This window comes from Malania oleifera, chromosome 9 (assembly GCF_029873635.1).
Source record: "Malania oleifera isolate guangnan ecotype guangnan chromosome 9, ASM2987363v1, whole genome shotgun sequence".
NCBI classification, from domain to species: domain Eukaryota; kingdom Viridiplantae; phylum Streptophyta; class Magnoliopsida; order Santalales; family Ximeniaceae; genus Malania; species Malania oleifera.
In genome coordinates, this window is record NC_080425.1 from 80790926 (window position 1) to 80810170 (window position 19245).

Sequence of the window (19245 nt, forward strand, 5' to 3'; positions counted from 1 at the left end):
GACAAATGCACGTGTCTCGTCGACGAAAACACGTGTTCAGCAGTCTACATATATGTTAAAAATTAGATTTTTTTAGCGAGAAACTCCTCTCTCTCTTCTCTCTCTCTCTCTCTCTCTCTCTCTCGGTTCGGGACGAGACACGTGTTCAGCAGTCTACATATATGTTAAAAATTAGATTTTTTTAGCGAGAAACTCCTCTCTCTCTTCTCTCTCTCTCTCTCTCTCTCTCTCTCTCTCGGTTCGGGGTGATTCTTTGCAAGTTGACTGGAGTGAATTGTTGATTTGGAGTCCTTGGACACCACTCTAAAATCAAGGTAAGTGAGTTATTTTAGGGTTTAAATGATTATTTGGGATATGTGGACCTAGGAAATTTAGATGATAAATAAATTGGGGTTGAGTTGATTGAACTGGGGATAATGCGATTTCAAGGTTTGGAGTTCTAAATGCCATGGGCATGATTTAGGGTTTTCCAATAGGCTTATCAGGAAACAAGTAAGGGGATAGATCAAGTTAGGTATATTAAGTAATTTATCATTGAATATACAATATTTGATTCAGAAAAGTATATATATGATTTAGAATAGTTTTTGGGAATACTGATGTTGAACTGAGGAAACTTTGAGAACAGACTTAAATGTTGTCAGCAAAAAATGTTTTCCCAGACTAGATAATATATTACAGAGTAATACTCACTTATGTGTGACATGAGTATAAATTTTAATGTAAATAATAATATGTCAGAATATTTTATATTTTCACAGAACAAGCATGATTTGACAACAGGTTTTAGAAAAACTGCAAACAATAAAGAAATTATAATTTCACTATATTATGATATATAGATGGTGTAGATGTCGTAATATATAGCCGGCACAGATGCCGTGATATTTAGCAGGCGCAGATGTCGTGATATTCAGTCATCATGGATGTCATGATATTTAGGTGGTATAGATGTCGTGATATTTAGCCGGCGCAAATGCCGTGATATTCAGCCAGCGCAGATTCCGTGATATTCAGCCGGTGCAGATGCCGTGATTAGATATATTTATGACAGATATTTAGAGATATTATTATTATGACAAATTTTACACAGATTCATGAAACAGTATTATTACAGATATTATAGAATCATGATATTTCAGCTTATACAGAATCATGATAAAACAACATTATATAGACATAGTATTATATAGTACAGACCCTGATGAACTAATTATGTTATGAGTACAGTACCGTAGCTAACTAGTCAGATTTGTGTGCCGACCCAATAAGTGTTGCAGAGAGTAGGATGGGTGGAACAGGTTGGTAATAGCCGATAGTGTAACCACACTATTCCGAAAGTGTTGGGTCGAAAGCCGATTAGTCCCGAAGTGTTGTGAAGAGTAAGATACCCACTATGTGCTGACCTGAGAAGTGTTGCAGAGAGCAGGATGGGCGGACCAGGTTGGGTGAGCAATTGTGCGTAGTTATGTCGTGTTTGACTTAATTTGGTAGGCCAGCCAAAGTTAAGTTCAGTCTACAAGACGCACAACCTGAATTATGCGAGGTTAATTCATGATATACAATTATCCATCCAGGGTATAATTTCAGTAAAATACGGATATAACAGATAATTTATGTAGTGACCCAAAGAATAATAACATTTTAATATTAAGAAAGAGAGAAATGAAAGCAAAAATAGAAGGGAAGCTACCAAGTTTCGTCGACGAACACAGGGTTTTGTCGACAAAGGCTTTAAGGATTTCGTTGACGAATACAGGACTTCGTCGATGAGAAAATACTGAGAGACAGTTCGAGCTGCTCTGAATTTCGTCGACGAACACAGGGTGTCGTTGATGAATTTTGTGAAGGGCTTGTCGATGAGGTGACGTGTCTCGTCGACGAACCCGGCCCTATAAATAGTGGAAATTCGGGATTTTTATCATTTTTGACCGAGCTCTCTCTCTCTCTACGTCTCCCTCTCCTTTCTCTCTTCTTTTTCGGCCCCACCAGTCGCCGGATCGACGATCCGAAGCTACCACGACGCTCCTAGTGGAATTCTCTACAAGTTTGTCGGAGCGGATCATCAAGAAAACGTTGTTGGATTTTATCCCAAATTCAGGGTAAGATCTTTTATTGAGTTTTTGACTTTTTGGCAGTTATAGGAAATGATATAGACTAAGAAATACTGATGTTTTGTTCTGGGACATTGTGTTTTCAGGATGTTGAATTAGGAATCCTGCGGGTATAGAGCCAGATTTTTGTAGGGGCTTTTCAAAGTTGAGGTAAGGGAAATATGCTATGCTAGGAGTTTTTGTAATGATATTAGAGATTTTATAGATGCATAAATCCTCCATTTTGCTATACAGAACTCTCAGAATATGAATTTGAAACAGTATTTGTTTTAGAATATGAGTTTAAATGATTGTGTGGCCTAAGTGAATTTCATGAGATGAAGCAATTTATATAACTTTAATAATATATATATATATATATATATATATATATATATATCATACTATACGGAATGCATGGAAGTAGACAGTATGTACAGTTTATATGGTTTTTTCTCAATATACGAAATTATACAGAATATACAGATGCAGATATATATATATATATATATATATATATATATATATATATATATTCACAGAGATTATATAGAGAATGTACATGCATTTACAGTTTTATAAGAATAGTTTCTTGAAATAGAGATACACACACACACACACACACACACACACACACACACACACATATATATATATATATATATACAAATACATGTATACAATACTATTCAGATCGGTATTTATACCACAGCTTTATACAGAATTTAGTATGCCATGTTTCCTATTACCGTAATATACAGATAGAGATACAAAGGTAGCATCAAGATGCTACTATGCAGTATACAGTTTTACAGTATATATATATAGTACATAAAGATAGTGTTACGGTAATTTTTGAAACATGATGAAAACAGTAAAAGAGTATATATGTATATATGTATATAGTAACAGATCCCTGAGGAAAGGTACACAGACAGATACAGATTACAGAGCATGGTACCGTTGCTAGATACAGATAGAGTGCAATCATATATCTCAGATAGTATGTGGGTACCGTCAGCCATGTTCGGAGAGTATGCAGCTCCCCAGTACACTGGGTTAAGGGGGTCGGTTTGACGAGGTAGTAGCCAGTCCCGAGCTTAGGAGAGGATGCAGTTTGGCCAGGCTGAGGTAGTGTAGAGTATGATAACTTATCTGGAGGGCCGACCAGATAGAGTCCCGCCTATGAGCCTCACAACCCTGTCATGAGGGGTCAAATCATGACGTACAGAGTCCTAGGGATAGAAGCACAGTTATATATATATATGTTTACAGTTTTACAGTATACGATGAGTATAGTATGATATTACCAATATGAAAAGTAGAAAAACAGACGATATAATATGTCTTAAATTGTGAAAGAAAGATATGTTTTACAGATGATTTATTTCATTGCAGTTCAGTTGTTATTTTTAAAAGTATCCTTAACTTAGTTTCCACACACTAGTGATAGCATATTTCCACTTACTGAGCGTCAACTCACGCCATTACTTTACCATTTTTCAGGTGAGCCAGCTAGGCGAGCAGATCAGGCTCGCGGATAGAAAGTAGTTAGATCACCCTGATTATAAAGTGAGTTTTTATCAGAACTGTATATCTTTTTGAGTAGATGATACTGGAGTGACATTTTTGTATGGTCTGTATATTCTAGAATTTGGTATTGTACAGTTTATGTATAAATGGTTTTATGATTTATGTTTCCGCTGCGTAGAAATGTTTATTGTATATATATATATATATATATATATATATATGTTTAAAAAAAATGATAAGAATTTTGAGGTCGTTATAATTTGGTATCAGAGCCTAAGTTGTTAGGTTTTGTAGACTCTAGAGTTCAGCGGAAAACAATACCAGAATATAGGAAAGAGATTTGAGGTTTTGTTCTATGATCCGGATACAGTATTTTGTGATTGTTTCTGTGTTTTTCTTGGGGTGAGGATTCCAGGAAAGTCATAGTAAACTATCGACGAGTCATGTGTTCGGGTTGCAGGAGTGGATTTTGGGATTAGGAATAGGAGGGATAGTTAATAAAGGTTTTGGAGTTTTAGTTGAATAAGTTGAGTCTATAGGAAGATAGAATTTTGAAACGGTGTTCTATGTGTTTTCAGGATGGACCTAGGAGGCAATAGTGCTCACGCCAGTGGGGATGATGGAGCGGGTCCTTCTGGCGCAGCAAGTGGGGATTCAGATGCTATGCTACGCAGTGTGGCTCAGCAAGTTATGGTTGAGATAGCACGGAGCTCTAGAGAGCAAGGAGGTTCATCCTCAACTCAGGGATGTACCATAGAGAAATTCATGAAGATGAATCCGTCGTCATTTTCTAGAGTGACTGACCCTGCAATTGCTGAGAATTGGATGCAAGAAATGGAGAAGATCCTGACAGTACTTCACTGCACTGACGAGCAGAGAGTTATGTACGCTACATATCGGCTAGCAGGGGAGGTTGAGAGATGGTGGACTGCCACCAGGTTGTTGGAGGAGCAGAGAGCTATACCAGTGCAGATGACCTGGGCCCGATTCAAGGACATGTTCTTTGATAGATATTATCCTGTTTCGGTTAGAGAGGCTCGAGTACAGGAGTTTCTGAGTCTGTCCCAAGGTTCGTTGACTGTCCCACAGTATGCGGCGAGATTTATTGAGCTATCTCGCTTCTACCCTTATATTGTCTTAGATGAAGGAAAGAAGACTAGAATGTTTGAGAGAAATTTGAGGCGGGATATTTACTGGCAGGTGGCGGTACTAAGGATTCAAAATTTCTCAAAGTTGGTTGATAGAGCCACTATTGCGGAGGAGAGTCTATCTGGAGAGACGGAAGCATAGAGTTAGAAGAAGAGGGCTGCGCACTAGAGTTATCAGGCGGGTTCCAGCCGAGGCCCTTGGAGAGGAGGTAAATCTAGTGGAGGCCAGAGACAGATGGTAGAGCACAAGGGATTCCAGAGCAGTCAGCCTCCCGTCACTTGTACCAGGTGTGGTTGAAGACACCCGGGTGAATGTCGATTTGGGAAGAATGTTAACTATCGCTGTGGGAGACCCGATCACATGGCACGAGCATGTCAGATGCCGTCAAGTTATGCACAGGCTCCCAGACCATTCTAGGGTGGATATCAGGCGCCCCGCGATGATCAGCAGAGGAACACTACACCGGCGTGGGTTTATGCATTGACACCAGGAGACGCTGAGACGGCTAGGAACGTTGTCACAGGTACTCTTACTGCTTTACCATATAGAATGATTGTTTTGTTTGATACAGGTGTCATGCACTCTTTTATATCAGCGGGGTATGTGAAAATTACTAGAATAGAGACACAACCATTAGATGTAGAATTGTTAGTGGGCACGCCAATGGGATCTGTGATTAGATGTAGGAGGGTACTTCGAAATTTTCGAGTAAATATTTAGGAGAGAGTGCTGTTGGCCGATCTTGTGGTCCTGGACATGCAGGGGTTTGATGTAATATTGGGCATGGATTGGTTAGCCATTTATCATGCTAGCATAGATTGCCATCAGAAAGAAGTAATTTTCAGACCCCCGGGTGAGCCAGAATTTAGATTTACGGGTTCGCATATGCGTGCCTCGCCACAACTAGTGTCGGCTATTCAGGTGAGGAGATTGTTACAGGGTGGTTGCCAAGGGTATGTCAATACATAAAAGAGTTGCCAAAAGAAGAATTGAGACAAGCTGACATACCGGTAGTGAGGGAATTCTCAGATGTATTTCCAGAAGAATTGCCTGGGTTAACACCGGACCGTGAGATTGAGTTCACTATAGATTTGTTGCCAGGGTCTGCACCAATATCTAAAGCACCATACCTATGGCCCCAGTCGAGTTGAAAGAATTGAAAGATCAACTACAGGAATTACTGGATAAAGGTTTCATCAGGCCTAGTGTGTCGCCTTGGGGTGCTTTAGTATTGTTCATGAAAAAGAAAGATGGAACCATGAGGTTATGCATTGATTATAGGGAGATAAACAAATTGACAGTCAAGAATAAATATCCTCTCCCTAGGATCGATGATTTATTTGATCAGCTCCAGGGGACCCAGGTTTATTCTAAGATTGATCTGCGGTCAGGCTACCATCAGGTGAAAGTCAAGGCAGAGGACATTTTGAAGACTGCTTTTTGTACCCGATATGGACATTACAAGTTCTTAGTGATGCCATTTGGGTTGACTAATGCACCAGCGGTTTTTATGGATTTGATGAATCGGGTATTCCACCAGTATTTGGACCAGTTTATGGTTGTGTTCATTGACAATATACTGATCTACTCGAGGAGTTATGAGGAGCATGAGCATCATTTGAGGCTGGTGTTGCAGGTATTGAGAGTAAGGAAATTATATGCAAAGTTCAAGAAAAGTGAGTTCTGGTTAAGGCAGGTTACTTTTCTCGGCCATGTGATCTCAAAAGCAGGAATATCAGTTGATCTGAGCAAGATAGAGACAGTGGTGAATTAGGGGAGGCCGGGAAATGTTCAGGAAGTCAGGAGTTTTTTGAGGTTGGCAGGTTATTACTGATGCTTTGTGGAGGGTTTTTCCAGGCTATCAGGTCCATTGACACAACTTACGAGGAAAAATGTGAAATTTGAATGGATTGATGACTGTGAGCAGAGTTTTCAAGAGTTAAAGCAGCGGTTAGTTTCGGCTCCAGTACTGGCTATTCCGTCAGGAGAGGATGGTTATGTGATATACAGTGATACTTCTTTGAAGGGTCTTGGGTGTGTGTTGATGCAGCACGACAGGGTTATTGCATATGCGTCTAGACAGTTCAAAGAATATGAGAAAAATTACCCTGTCCATGACTTAGAGCTTGTTGCAGTGGTTTATGCTCTTAAAATCTGGAGGCATTATTTATATGGTGGGAAATGCGAGATTTTCACGAATCACAAGAGCCTGAAATATTTCTTCACTCATAAAGAATTAAATACGAGATAAAGAAGGTGGCTAGTGCTTATTAAAGACTATGACTGCATGATTAGCTACCACCCAGGAAAAGCGAACGTAGTGGCAGATGCTTTGAGCAAGAAATCAGGGGGATTCGTGCTGGCAGCTATGGTGATTCAGCACTCAATTTTGATGGATTTGGAGAGGCTTAGTATAGAATTTGTGGAGGAAAGTCCTCAGGTAGTTATCGCCAGTCTAGTGATTCAGCCTACACTATACGAGAGGATTAAAGCAGCTTAGGGTGATGACGCAGAATTGGCAAAGGTCATGGCTAGAGTGCGGGATGGTCAGGCTGAGGAGTTCAGCATATTAGAAGATGGAGCTCTGCTATTCTGTACTAGGATATGTATTCCTGCAGATATCGAGATCAGGAGGACTATACTGGTGGAGGCGCACAGATCCCTATACATGATCCATCCCGGCAGTACTAAAATGTACAGGGATCTGCGAGAGTATTTCTAGTGGAGTGGAATGAAAAGGGAGATAACTGAATTTGTTCGGCAGTGCTTGATGCGCCAGCAGGTTAAAGCTGAGCACCAGAGACCAGCAGGACAGTTGCAGCCATTGTTTATTCCAGAGTGGAAGTGGGACCACGTTTCGATGGATTTTGTTACAGGATTACTACCGGTGCGGCAGGGATTGAATGCAATTTGGGTAGTTGTTAATCGTTTAACGAAAACTGCTCATTTCATTCCTATTAAAATCGATTATTCCATGGACAAACTGGCAGAGATATATGTTCAGGAAATAGTTTGTATTTATGGAATACCAGTATCCATAGTCTTAAACCGAGATCCTCAGTTTACTTCACGATTATGGAAAAGTTTTCAGGAGGCTATGTGTAGTGACCCGAAGAATTATAGCATTTTAGTAATAATTAAAGGGAGAGAAAATAGATATAGAAACAGAAGGAGGCCGTAGACTTAGCATTCGTCGACGACATTGCAATTTGGAGAAAATATTAAATAATCATAATTTTTGAATTTTTCCAGGCTTCGTCGACGAACATAGGGTTTCGTTGACGAAGGTCTTAAGAATTTCATTGACGAACACAGGGCTTCATTGACGAGAAAGTACCGAGAGGGATCTGAGGTAGCCTAAATTTCATCGACGAATATAGGGCTTCGTCGACGAATTTTGTGAAAGACTCATCGACGAAGTGACGTGTCTCGTCGAAGAATCTAGCTGTATATAAGGATGAAAAATCGGGACATTTCTCATTCTCTCACCGCTCTCTCTCTCCTCTCTCTCTCCTACGACTCTCTCCCCCTTCTCTCTTCATTTGTGGCCCCACCAATCGCCGGATCGACGATCCGAAGCTGCCACGACATTCCTGGCAGAGTTCTCTACGCATCTACCGGAGCGGATCGTCGAGAAATCGGAGTTGAAAATAGTCCCAAATTTAGGGTAAGGCCTTTTAGTCTCCTTTTGGCCTTGTGGTAGTTATAGGAAATGATACAGGCAGAAAAATACTGATATTTAGTTCTGAAAAATATTGGTTTCAGGGTGTTTTGTAGGAGGCCCTCCAGATATCGGGCTAGAGTACAGTAGGGGCTTTTCAAAGTTAAGGTAAGGGAAATATGCTATGCTAGGAAAATTCTAAATATTATACAATTTATTTATTTACGAAAATTACTATTTTAGTATGGTGTGGCTTATGATTATGTATATGGTACGAGGATATATTTTACGAATTTAGTTTCTTGATTTTATGAATTTCAGTATTATGGTTATATGAACTTCAGTATCATGTTTTTATGGATTTCAGTACCATAATTTTACGATATTTTAGTACCATGATTTTATGAATCTCAGTACCATGATTATACGAATTCCAGTATTACGAATATGCAGTTCCATGTTATGATTATTCAGATTTCAGTACGTTATGTAGCATCATGGTTATTTCAGTACTTCAGAATCATGGTAAATTAGTTAGTTATGTATAGAAATATATTATATGATATCAGACCCTATTGGACTTGCAGCTACAGAGCACGGTACCGTTGCTACATGTACTATGTTACTTTACGAGGGCAACCACCTATTCAGATATACGTGGTAAAGTCGACCACCTAGGCCCTTGAAGAGGTTAGGCTCCCCATCCAGATATGGGTTGAGGTGGGCAGGTCGACTGACGGAGTTTAGTGATTTATTCCGGGTTGGCCAGCTAGGGTAAATCTAGCCTACGGGCCACACAACCTCGTCATGAGGGGCATGTCATGACACAGATAGCCACAGGGAACAGTTTCAGTTACTATTACATATGTACAGATTTATAGTAACAGGGATCCTACTTATGTACACTAGAAGTATTTTGAATTATAACCATAATACTAATATGTTAAGCAACAGAGAAAAAGGGGTGGTGTACTTTATTATTTGTACTGTACTTTTGTACTCAGTTATTCATGTTTAAATGAAATAGATTTCATGATATATAGTAGCTTATTTGTCACACACTAGTAATAACATATTTCTTCTTACTGAGCATTGGCTCATCCTAGTGTTGATATATTTTTCAGGTGATCCAGGTAGGCGAGCAGACTAGGCTCGCAAATAGAGGGGCGTCAATAGTGCCCTGTCAGAGAGTGAGTATCATTTTTGGGAGCATTTTTGTATTACCCTAGCTAGTTGAGGGTATTTTGGGAAATTCAGATAAATGTGTATATGGGGAAAACATGTAGTACTCTGGTATTGAGTGATATTGGTTTTGTATTGTATATAATGGTTATGGATATGTTTATATGATTCTGCTTCTCGCTGCTTAGGTTAATATTGTGGTATCAGAGTATATTAATTGTTACAGTGTTAAATATATATATATATATATATATATATATTAGTTAATTAAGCAAGTCGCTACACTATGGGTACGCAGTTAGCTTTTAGCACTGTTTTTCATCCCCAGACTGATGGTTAGACTGAGAGGACCATTCATATATTAGAGGATATGTTTCGTGCTTGTGCGCTTGATTTTGGGGGCAATTGGATCCAGTATATGCCGTTAGTGGAATTTCCTTATAATAATAACTATCAGTCTAGTATCGGCATGGCTCTATATGAGGCATTGTATGGCAAGAGATGTCGTTCTTCTCTTTTCTAGGATGAAGTAGGTGAAAGGCGAGCTTTGGGTCCCGAGATAATATAGTAGATGTCTGACAAAGTTCGATTAATTAGAGAAAGAATTAAAACAGCATAGAGTCGGCAGAATGCAAACACTCGCCGCAGAGAATTGGAATTTGATGTGGGAGATCAAGTATTTTTGAAGATAGTTCCTCTGAAAGGAGTTATGAGATTTGGAAAGAAGGGCAAGTTGAGCCCTAGGTTTATTAGCCCTTTTGAGATACTTGAGAGAATAGGGTCAGTTGCCTACAGGCTAGCTTTGCCACCAGCTTTGGCTCGTATTCATGACATGTTTCATGTTGCCATGTTATGGAAATACACCCCAAACCCATCCCACATCATCAGTTATGCAGAGATAGAGCTTAAGGATTCGTTGGCATATGAAGAAGTACCAATACAGATTTTGGATAGAAAGGTTCAGACTTTACGTACTAAAGAAAAGCAGTTGGTAAAAGTTTTGTGGAGGAACCAAGCAATAGAGGAAGCTTCTTGAGAGCTTGAGGAGCAGATTAGACATAAATACCCGCAGTTGTTCCAAGAGGTATAGAGGTACTCAGGTAAAACATGATAGTTAGATAGATTTCCTTTTGTAGGTACATGTATAAGATTTTAGCTAGTAGATAGTTTTTAGTTTTACATGTGTAATCTCCCAGAACATAATATGTAACCACGGTATTCCTCCGCCACAAGTGAGGGCAAGTAATAAAATAAGTAGACCCCTTTTTCTTCCAAAGAATGATGAAGTGTATTAACGGTATCCAGCTAGTAAATTTCGAGGATGAAATTTTATAAGGAGTGGAGAATGTAGAGACCCGAAGAATAATAACATTTTAATATTACGAGAGAGAGAAATGAAAGCAAAAATAGAAGGGAAGCTGCCAAGTTTCGTCGACGAACACAGGGTTTCTTCGACGAAGGCTTTAAGGATTTCGTTGATGAACACAGGACTTCGTCGATGAGAAAATACCGAAAAACAGTTCGGGATGCTCTGAATTTTGTTGACGAACATAGGGTCTCGTCGACGAATTTTGTGAAGGGCTCGTCGATGAGGTGACGTGTCTCGTCGACGAACCCGGCCCTATAAATAGTGGAAATTCGAGATTTTTATCATTTTTCACTGAGCTCTCTCTCTCTCTCTCTCTCTCTCTCTCTCTATCTCTCTCTCTCTCTCTCTCCCTCTCCCTTCTTTCTTCTTTTCTAGCCCCACCAATCGCCGGATCGACAATCCGAAGCTACCACAATGCTCCTGGTGGAATTTTCTACAAGTTTGCCGGAGCAGATCGTCGAGAAAACGAAGTTGGATTTCATCCCAAATTCAGGGTAAAATCTTTTATTGAGTTTTTGAATTTTTGGCAGTTATAGGAAATGATGTAGACTAAGAAATACTGATGTTTTGTTCTGGGACATTGTGTTTTCAGGATGTTGAGTTAGGAATCCTGCGGGTATAGAGCCAGATTTTTATAGGGGCTTTTCAAAGTTGAGGTAAGGGAAATATGCTATGCTAGGAGTTTTTGTAATGATATTAGAGATTTTATAGATGCATAAATCCTCCATTTTGCTATACAGAACTCTCAGAATATGAATTTGAAACAGTATTTATTTTAGAATATGAGTTTAAATGATTGTGTGGCCTAAGTGAATTTCATGAGATGAAGCAATTTATATAACTTTAATAATATATATATATATCATACTATACGGAATGCATGGAAGTAGACAGTATGTACAGTTTATATGGTTTTTTCTCAATATACGAAATTATACAGAATATACAGATGCAGATATATATATATATATATATATATATATATATATTCACAGAGATTATATAGAGAATGTACATGCATTTATAGTTTTATAAGAATAGTTTCTTGAAACAGAGATACACACACACACACACACACACACACACACATATATATATATATATATATATATATATACATATACATGTATACAGTATTATTCAGATCGGTATTTATATCATAGCTTTATACAGAATTTAGTATGCCATGTTTCCTATTACCGTAATATACAGACAGAGATACAAAGGTAGCATCAAGATGCTACAGATACAGTATACAGTTTTATAGTATATATATATATATATATAGTACATTAAGATAGCATAACGGTAATTTTGGAAACATGATGAAAACACTAAAAGAGTATATATGTATATATGTATATAGTAACAGATCCCTGAGGAAAGGTACACAGACAGATACAGATTACAGAGCACGGTACCGTTGCTAGATACAGATAGAGTGCAACCACATATCTCAGATAGTATGTGGGTACCATCAGCCGTGTTCGGAGAGTATGCAGCTCCCTAGTACATTGGGTTGAAGGGGCCGGTTTGACGAGGTAGTAGCGAGTCCCGAGCTTAGAAGAGGATGCAGTTTGGTCGGGCTGAGATAGTGTAGAGTATGATGACTTATCTGGAGGGCCGACCAGATAGAGTCCCGTCTATGAGCCTCACAACCCTGTCATGAGGGGTCAAATCATGACGTACAGAGTCCTAGGGATAGAAGCACAGTTATATATATATATATATATATATATATGTTTACAGTTTTACAGTATACGATGAGTATAGTATGATATTACCAATATGAAAAGTAGAAAAACAGACGATATAATATGTCTTAAATTGTGAAAGAAAGATATGTTTTACAGATGATTTATTTCATTGCAGTTCAGTTGTTATTTTTAAAAGTATCCTTAACTTAGTTTCCACACACTAGTGATAGCATATTTTCACTTACTGAGCGTCGACTCACCCCATTACTTTACCATTTTTCAGGTGAGCCAGCTAGGCAAGCAGATCAGGCTTGCGGATAGAAAGTAGTTAGATCACTCTGGTTATAGAGTGAGTTTTTATCAGAACTGTATATCTTTTTGAGTAGATGATACTGGAGTGACATTTTTGTATGGTCTGTATATTCTGGAATCTGGTATTGTACAGTTTATGTATAAATGATTTTATGATATAGTATGCTTATGTTTCAAAGTACGAATTTCCATGAATTAATTGTTACAGCTTAATATATTATAGTTATATTACTTGCAATACATGTTTATAGAACGACAATACTTATGTTGCCACGCACTGATATTAGTCTATCTCCTTTACAAAGAGATGTCTCACCCTAACAATACAAACATTTTAGGAAACCTAGACACACGAGCGGAGTGAGCTCCGAGATAGAGGAGGGTGATAGTGCAACCCTCGTTGAAGGGTAAGTAGTTGGGTTGAGTACATGATGGATTTTTGGGGTATGATTCTAGGATTAATGGTCCTTTTTGGGATGTATATGTGTATAGATGGAAACAGTAAAACTCTGGTATAAGTTAAGTATATTATGCTTTCTGCTGCTTAGTTGACATGTATGTATAAACAGGTGAATCCCTGGTACCCACGGATTCGGGTTGACTTTGATTACATTTTATGGTATCAAAATATTATTAATATTATGTGAAAAAAAATATTAAAAAAAAAATTTGGGATTGTTACTGATATATTATTTTATTACGTATTATAATATATTAATTATTAATGAAGCGTAATTCAATTTTGGAACGAATAAGAAAAATCATCTATTGATTTCAATCAATATATAAAATTAAAAATAATAATTTAATTAATAATATTATTTTAATATAAATTAATATGATAATCTATATTATAAATATGAACTAAGAAAAATAATATGTTTAATCAAAAATTAATATTATATTAATTTTACTTAATAAAAATATTTAAATATTAATTAAGAATAACAATTAAAATAATTATTAATTAAAATTAATCATATATTATTTTATTATACATTATAACTTATTAATTATTAATAAAATATAATTAAATTCTGGAATGAATAAAAAAATTCATCTATAAATTTAAATTAACATTAAATAATCTAAAAAAGTTAATTTAGTTATTAATACTATTTTAAACATAAATAAATGTGATAATCAGATGTTATAGATATACATTAATAGTAAGATTATTGTTAAATAATGAATAATATTATATTATTTTATTTAATATAAAAGTATTTAAATTTTAGTTATAAAATTAATATAATTATCATTTAAATTTTTAATTATAAAAATGTTAATATTTTTATTTAAAATATAATTAAATATACGTATTAGTTATTATAATTTAGTTTTGGATTGAACAAGAACTATTTATTAATTTACGTTATTATTAAATAAATTAAAATTTTAAATTTAATTAATAATATTATTTTTATCATAATTTAATATGATAGTAATATATTCTAAATATACATTAATAACAAAATTATTATTAATTTAAAATAATGATCTTATATTATTTTTGTAATAGAATATATTTAAGTTTAAATAATAAAATATTAAAATAATTATTTATGAATTTTTTAATGAAAAATATTAGCATTTGTAATTTAAAGTATTTTAAAAAATAATGACATAGTACCCTGCCATAAAAGTAAACATTTAAATACTACTTATTTTAAACACAACCAAACACTACTTATAACTTTCACTACTTCTTTAATTCAACACTTATTATCAGCAATTATTAAATTTAACATTTTTTTTTTTTTTTTCTGAAAAGCACTTCTACATTAGCGGTTCCAAATAATCCCTTAGAAAGATAAATCCCAAAATCTACAAATTTGACTTATTAGTAAAGAGGATATTATAAAATTCTCACTCTAAATACATTTCTTTTCAAGCAAACATCTCCCTATCTCCCTCTTCTGTCTCATAATAATTTTTTTTTTTTTTTTTAAAAGAATGCTAATGCATTTAAATTATAACTACATATTAAAAATTTCAATGTTAAATGCATCTATAATTCAGATGGAGTTTGGTCCTTTCATTTGAATTTATATTGACTTAGCAAAATATGGTATAAAACTGTATTAATTTTTTCTAAATCCACACAAAAGATTCAATTCCATTCTCCCAACCACTACCTTAACTCCTTTTAATAGTAAGCAATTATAATATATTAAATCAAATCATAAAATTATTAAAAAATAATTGTATTTACTCTTTAATCATGTGTTAACAAGATTGTCAACCCCCATCAATATCACATAATCAAGTATAACTGAGATATTTAATTCACATTCAAGTATATATATGGGCATGATCAATCATACATTGTACTGCCAAATATTCAAAATTTCAAATGCTTTAGGCTTTATAAAAATATCAAAGAATGAGAGTTGAAAGGATGGTAATAAAATTTTCTTCTATAAACATAGAATGACATGTGCCTTGTGAATGATTTGTTGAGGTTCCTCATCATATATTGAAGAGACACTTGAGCAGATTTTAACCTCATCCCAGACTTTGGCCAATACAAATGGATTTGAGGATCACCAAAAATCTTGACAGGAACAAAAACCATTCCTGAAATGGTGAAACCTCAAAGAATCTCGGACTATAATCCGCACCCCAACAATCTTTGCAATGAACTTGATGGCATTGTGACAGTCTCCACATATTCTCAAGTTCTTAAACACTCGAATTGACGATTCACTATTCAAATTGAGTATCCCAAATGCAACAGCAAGCTTCTCACTGTGGTTGCAGAGAGCCTCCTCCTTCTCCTCTTGATCCAGATCTTGCAGAACAAAATCAGTGTTGGGCAAGTATCCTGCCAATCTCATCTTTTCACCGATTTCATCTAAAAATTTGTAGATCTCATCACTCTGGTGATTACGCTTATCGCTAGCAACAAATGTACAGACTCTGTTTCTCACCTGAATCCAACTACAACCTGGCACTTTTGTAAGTCCTCTGTCTCTCATCATTTTTCTAGTTTCTGATGCTTCATCCCACAGTTTTGCAGTAACAAAAAGGTTAGATAATAATACATAGTTACCGGGGTTATCTGGTTCGATGTTAAACAGCTGCCTTCCTGCAATTTGTCCCAACTCTACATTCTTATATACTCTGCATGCACCAAGCAATGCTCCCCAAGCACTGGCCGTTGGTTCCATTGGCATTTTCTGGATGAATTCGTATGCCTCTTCTAGGCGACCAGCACGACTAAGCACATCCACCATGCATGAGTAGTGTTCTGAATCAGGTTCAATTGAGTGATCCCTACTCATTGAGTTAAATATCACGAGGCCTTCATGAACAAGCTTTGAATGGCTACAGCCTGACAATACACCAGTGAAGGTAACAGAATTGGGCTTGACTCCAGAGTCTAACATTTCATGGAAGAGCAACACAGCTTCCTTTCCATTCCCATGCATTGAGTTTGCAATGATCATTGTGTTCCAAGCGACGGTGTCCCTTTTTGTTATCATGCTGAAGACTCTATGAGAATGTTCAAATAAAGCACATTTGGCATACATGAAAACCAAAGCTGTCATGGCCGTCAACTCTTCATTAAACCAATTTCTAAAGATATACCCGTGTATCTCCTTGCCTGCCCTTAAGCTTTCTAGGTTTGCGCAAGCCGGTAAGACAATAGTAATTGTGATTTTATTTGGTTTAAGTCCTGATGCCTGCATGTGGCCAAGCATTTCAAGTGCTTGTTCAGTTCGCCCATTTTGCACGCATCCACCAATGATGGCATTCCAGGAAGCATAGTTCAAATTCACCCTTTCACTTCTCATTCGATGAAACAAACTGAGGGCCTTCTCACATTCTTTATTTGAGAAATAAGCTGTCATTATTACATTCCACAACACAACATCTCGTTGAGCCATGTTATCAAATATCAGTTGAGCCTGCCTAATGCCAAGACAACTTGCATACATGCTCACAAGTGCACTACACACAAAAATATTTTCTGTCATCCCGTATTTTATGACCAACCCATGAATCTCCCTTCCCGAATTCAAATATTTTAGATCCGCGCAGGCAGGAAGAACTGATGATACTGTGACTGAATTGGGTCTCACCCCATTTAATCCCATATCACGGAAAGCTCGCAAAGCTTCCCTTGGCTGCGCACAGTTCACATAACAAGAAGAGATTGATGTCCAAGAAACTACATCCTTTACCACCATACAATCAAATACCTGCCTTGCACCTTTAAAGCACTTGCATTTCCCATACATGTCAATCAACGCGTTACCCACCAAAAGATCTGAACAAAACCCAAGCCGAACAGCATCTTCATGAATTGCTTTTGCCTTACATGTATCCCCCAATGCGGCACACGCCTTGGCGACCGAAAGCAGTAATAGCTCATCAGGTTCGATTTTCCGCGCCTGCAATTTGGAGTAGAGCTCAATAGCTTCCCTTGGGAAGCCATGCTTAGTATGAGCTGAAATCAAGACAGTCCAGGAAGGTAAGTCCGGGTCAGGAATTTTATCAAACAGGCGGCGTGCGCGCGCTAAGTCACCGGAATTTGAGTAAACCCGGAGTAATTTGAGACTGAGATGAGGCGGAATACTAGTGGGTATCTTCGAAAGCATTTATCATTCCTTTGCTTGCATGATCAGAATTTGAGTGGACCTCCGAAGAAATGCAGCCTTTAATTTGTGCCTTGAATTTTTAAGCTGGGCTGGGAACAGCAGCGCTCTCGCGAGGCGTAACTTATGTATAGAGTGCGATTCCGGAGAGCATCCGATATGTATCGATTTGTAGTAGTGGGGGGATTGCCCCTTGCGTACCGTTGGTTCATCGGGTGCGTTAGAAAATTCCTCCCTCTCTTTCCTGTCCGCGAATTGAGTTTTTAGATATTTTAAAAAAACATTTTTTTTGCAATTAATATATACGGTCATAATTAAGTAAATAAAATATATATAACTTCTTTGAAAAATTTTAAAGGAAAATTGAAACAACTTAATTGATTAAACAAAACGTGAGCAGAAATTTGTAATTCATTTTCTATTCTACCACATTTTTTAATTCTAATTCTTCTTCTTTTTTTTATTCTTCTCACAAACCAAAAGCTAGCCACCTAAGTTGAAAAAGTTTAACTTGATAAATGAGTTTGATCAGACACAACTGCTTGTCTTGAATGAATTATTGTGTTGTTTTAATTAAAGTACTGACTAATTACTCTACTAAATTTTTGTCTTGGACCATTTTTTATGAATTTTAAGTATGATGTAGGATTCTGTTATATAATATAAGAGTTGATGATGAGGTTGGTAATTATATTATAATAAAGTGTATAAAAAATACTAGTCTCCCCTAGATTCGATAAAATGACATTAACCTTTTTAGAGATTTCAAAACTTTCAAGCATTTTCTCTAAAATTTTAAAAATTTCAAAGATCACTCTTAAGGTTCGCCAAAAAGACACAAACCTCCCTTTATATTTTACAAAAACACAAATATTTTGAACGATGTTTGTGTTTTTTTGGTAAATCTCAGGAAATGTATGCGACATTTTTAAAACTTAAGAGAGGTCAGTGAAATTTTTGAAATCTTAAGGATAAGTTTTTTTTTTTTTTCTTCTTGTCAAATCTCATGGCAAGTCAGTATCTTTTTACCCCTTATAATAAATATTGCATTTATAAGCTAATTTCTTGAGAAGCGTGATTATGGTTTATTGGTAACTAACACATCAATGATTTCCAATAAATAACACCAATTGTTGATTTTGATTTAGCTTTTACCTTGGTTCTTTGATAATCAACAATTCAGTAACTATCTTAATTACTTTACCAGAATTGATAGGAATTTTTAGATGGCTAAGATGGCTCCTAAGAGATTTCTATAACGTGTAAAATATCATAATTGATAATACACATGTAATTATAGAGTGCATGATCTTGGCTCCTAAAAGGAAAAAATATATACTTTGGGTTTATTCTTTAAATTTTATTAAGTTATAGCATTTTAAGCGATTATTTCATTATTTGCCTTTACTAATTATTCTTCAATCTATCTTAAGGCCTATTAAGTTGTTTCTAAACTACCCTTCATCACTAATATTCTTATCTTTGTTTTAGTCAACTAGACCTAAAAGTTTAAGCCTATTGGGTTTTAGGTCCAACCATGTATATAAGCACCCATCATCCACTCAAATTTTCTAATATGGGACAACCTCACAAGTGGAATTCTCAACAATCTTTCCCTCACTTGTGAGTTTCAACTGCTCCCAGT

The 19245-nt window shown here is 36.3% G+C and overlaps 1 protein-coding gene across 1 annotated transcript; it reads right to left on the reverse strand.

Moving 5' to 3' along the window:
- Positions 1-15254: 15254 nt before the first annotated feature.
- LOC131164211 (pentatricopeptide repeat-containing protein At1g20230-like) lies at positions 15255-17868 on the reverse strand. Its single transcript, XM_058121231.1, has one exon. It carries the CDS (start codon positions 17601-17603, stop codon positions 15543-15545), a length of 2061 nt encoding a protein of 686 aa, XP_057977214.1. The 5' UTR covers positions 17604-17868; the 3' UTR covers positions 15255-15542.
- Positions 17869-19245: the final 1377 nt, after the last annotated feature.

What these genes read in the sequence shown, in the direction of transcription:
- LOC131164211 (XM_058121231.1), bottom strand. Translation starts at nt 17,603, where the DNA reads ATGCTTTCGAAGATACCCACTAGTATTCCGCCTCATCTCAGTCTCAAA.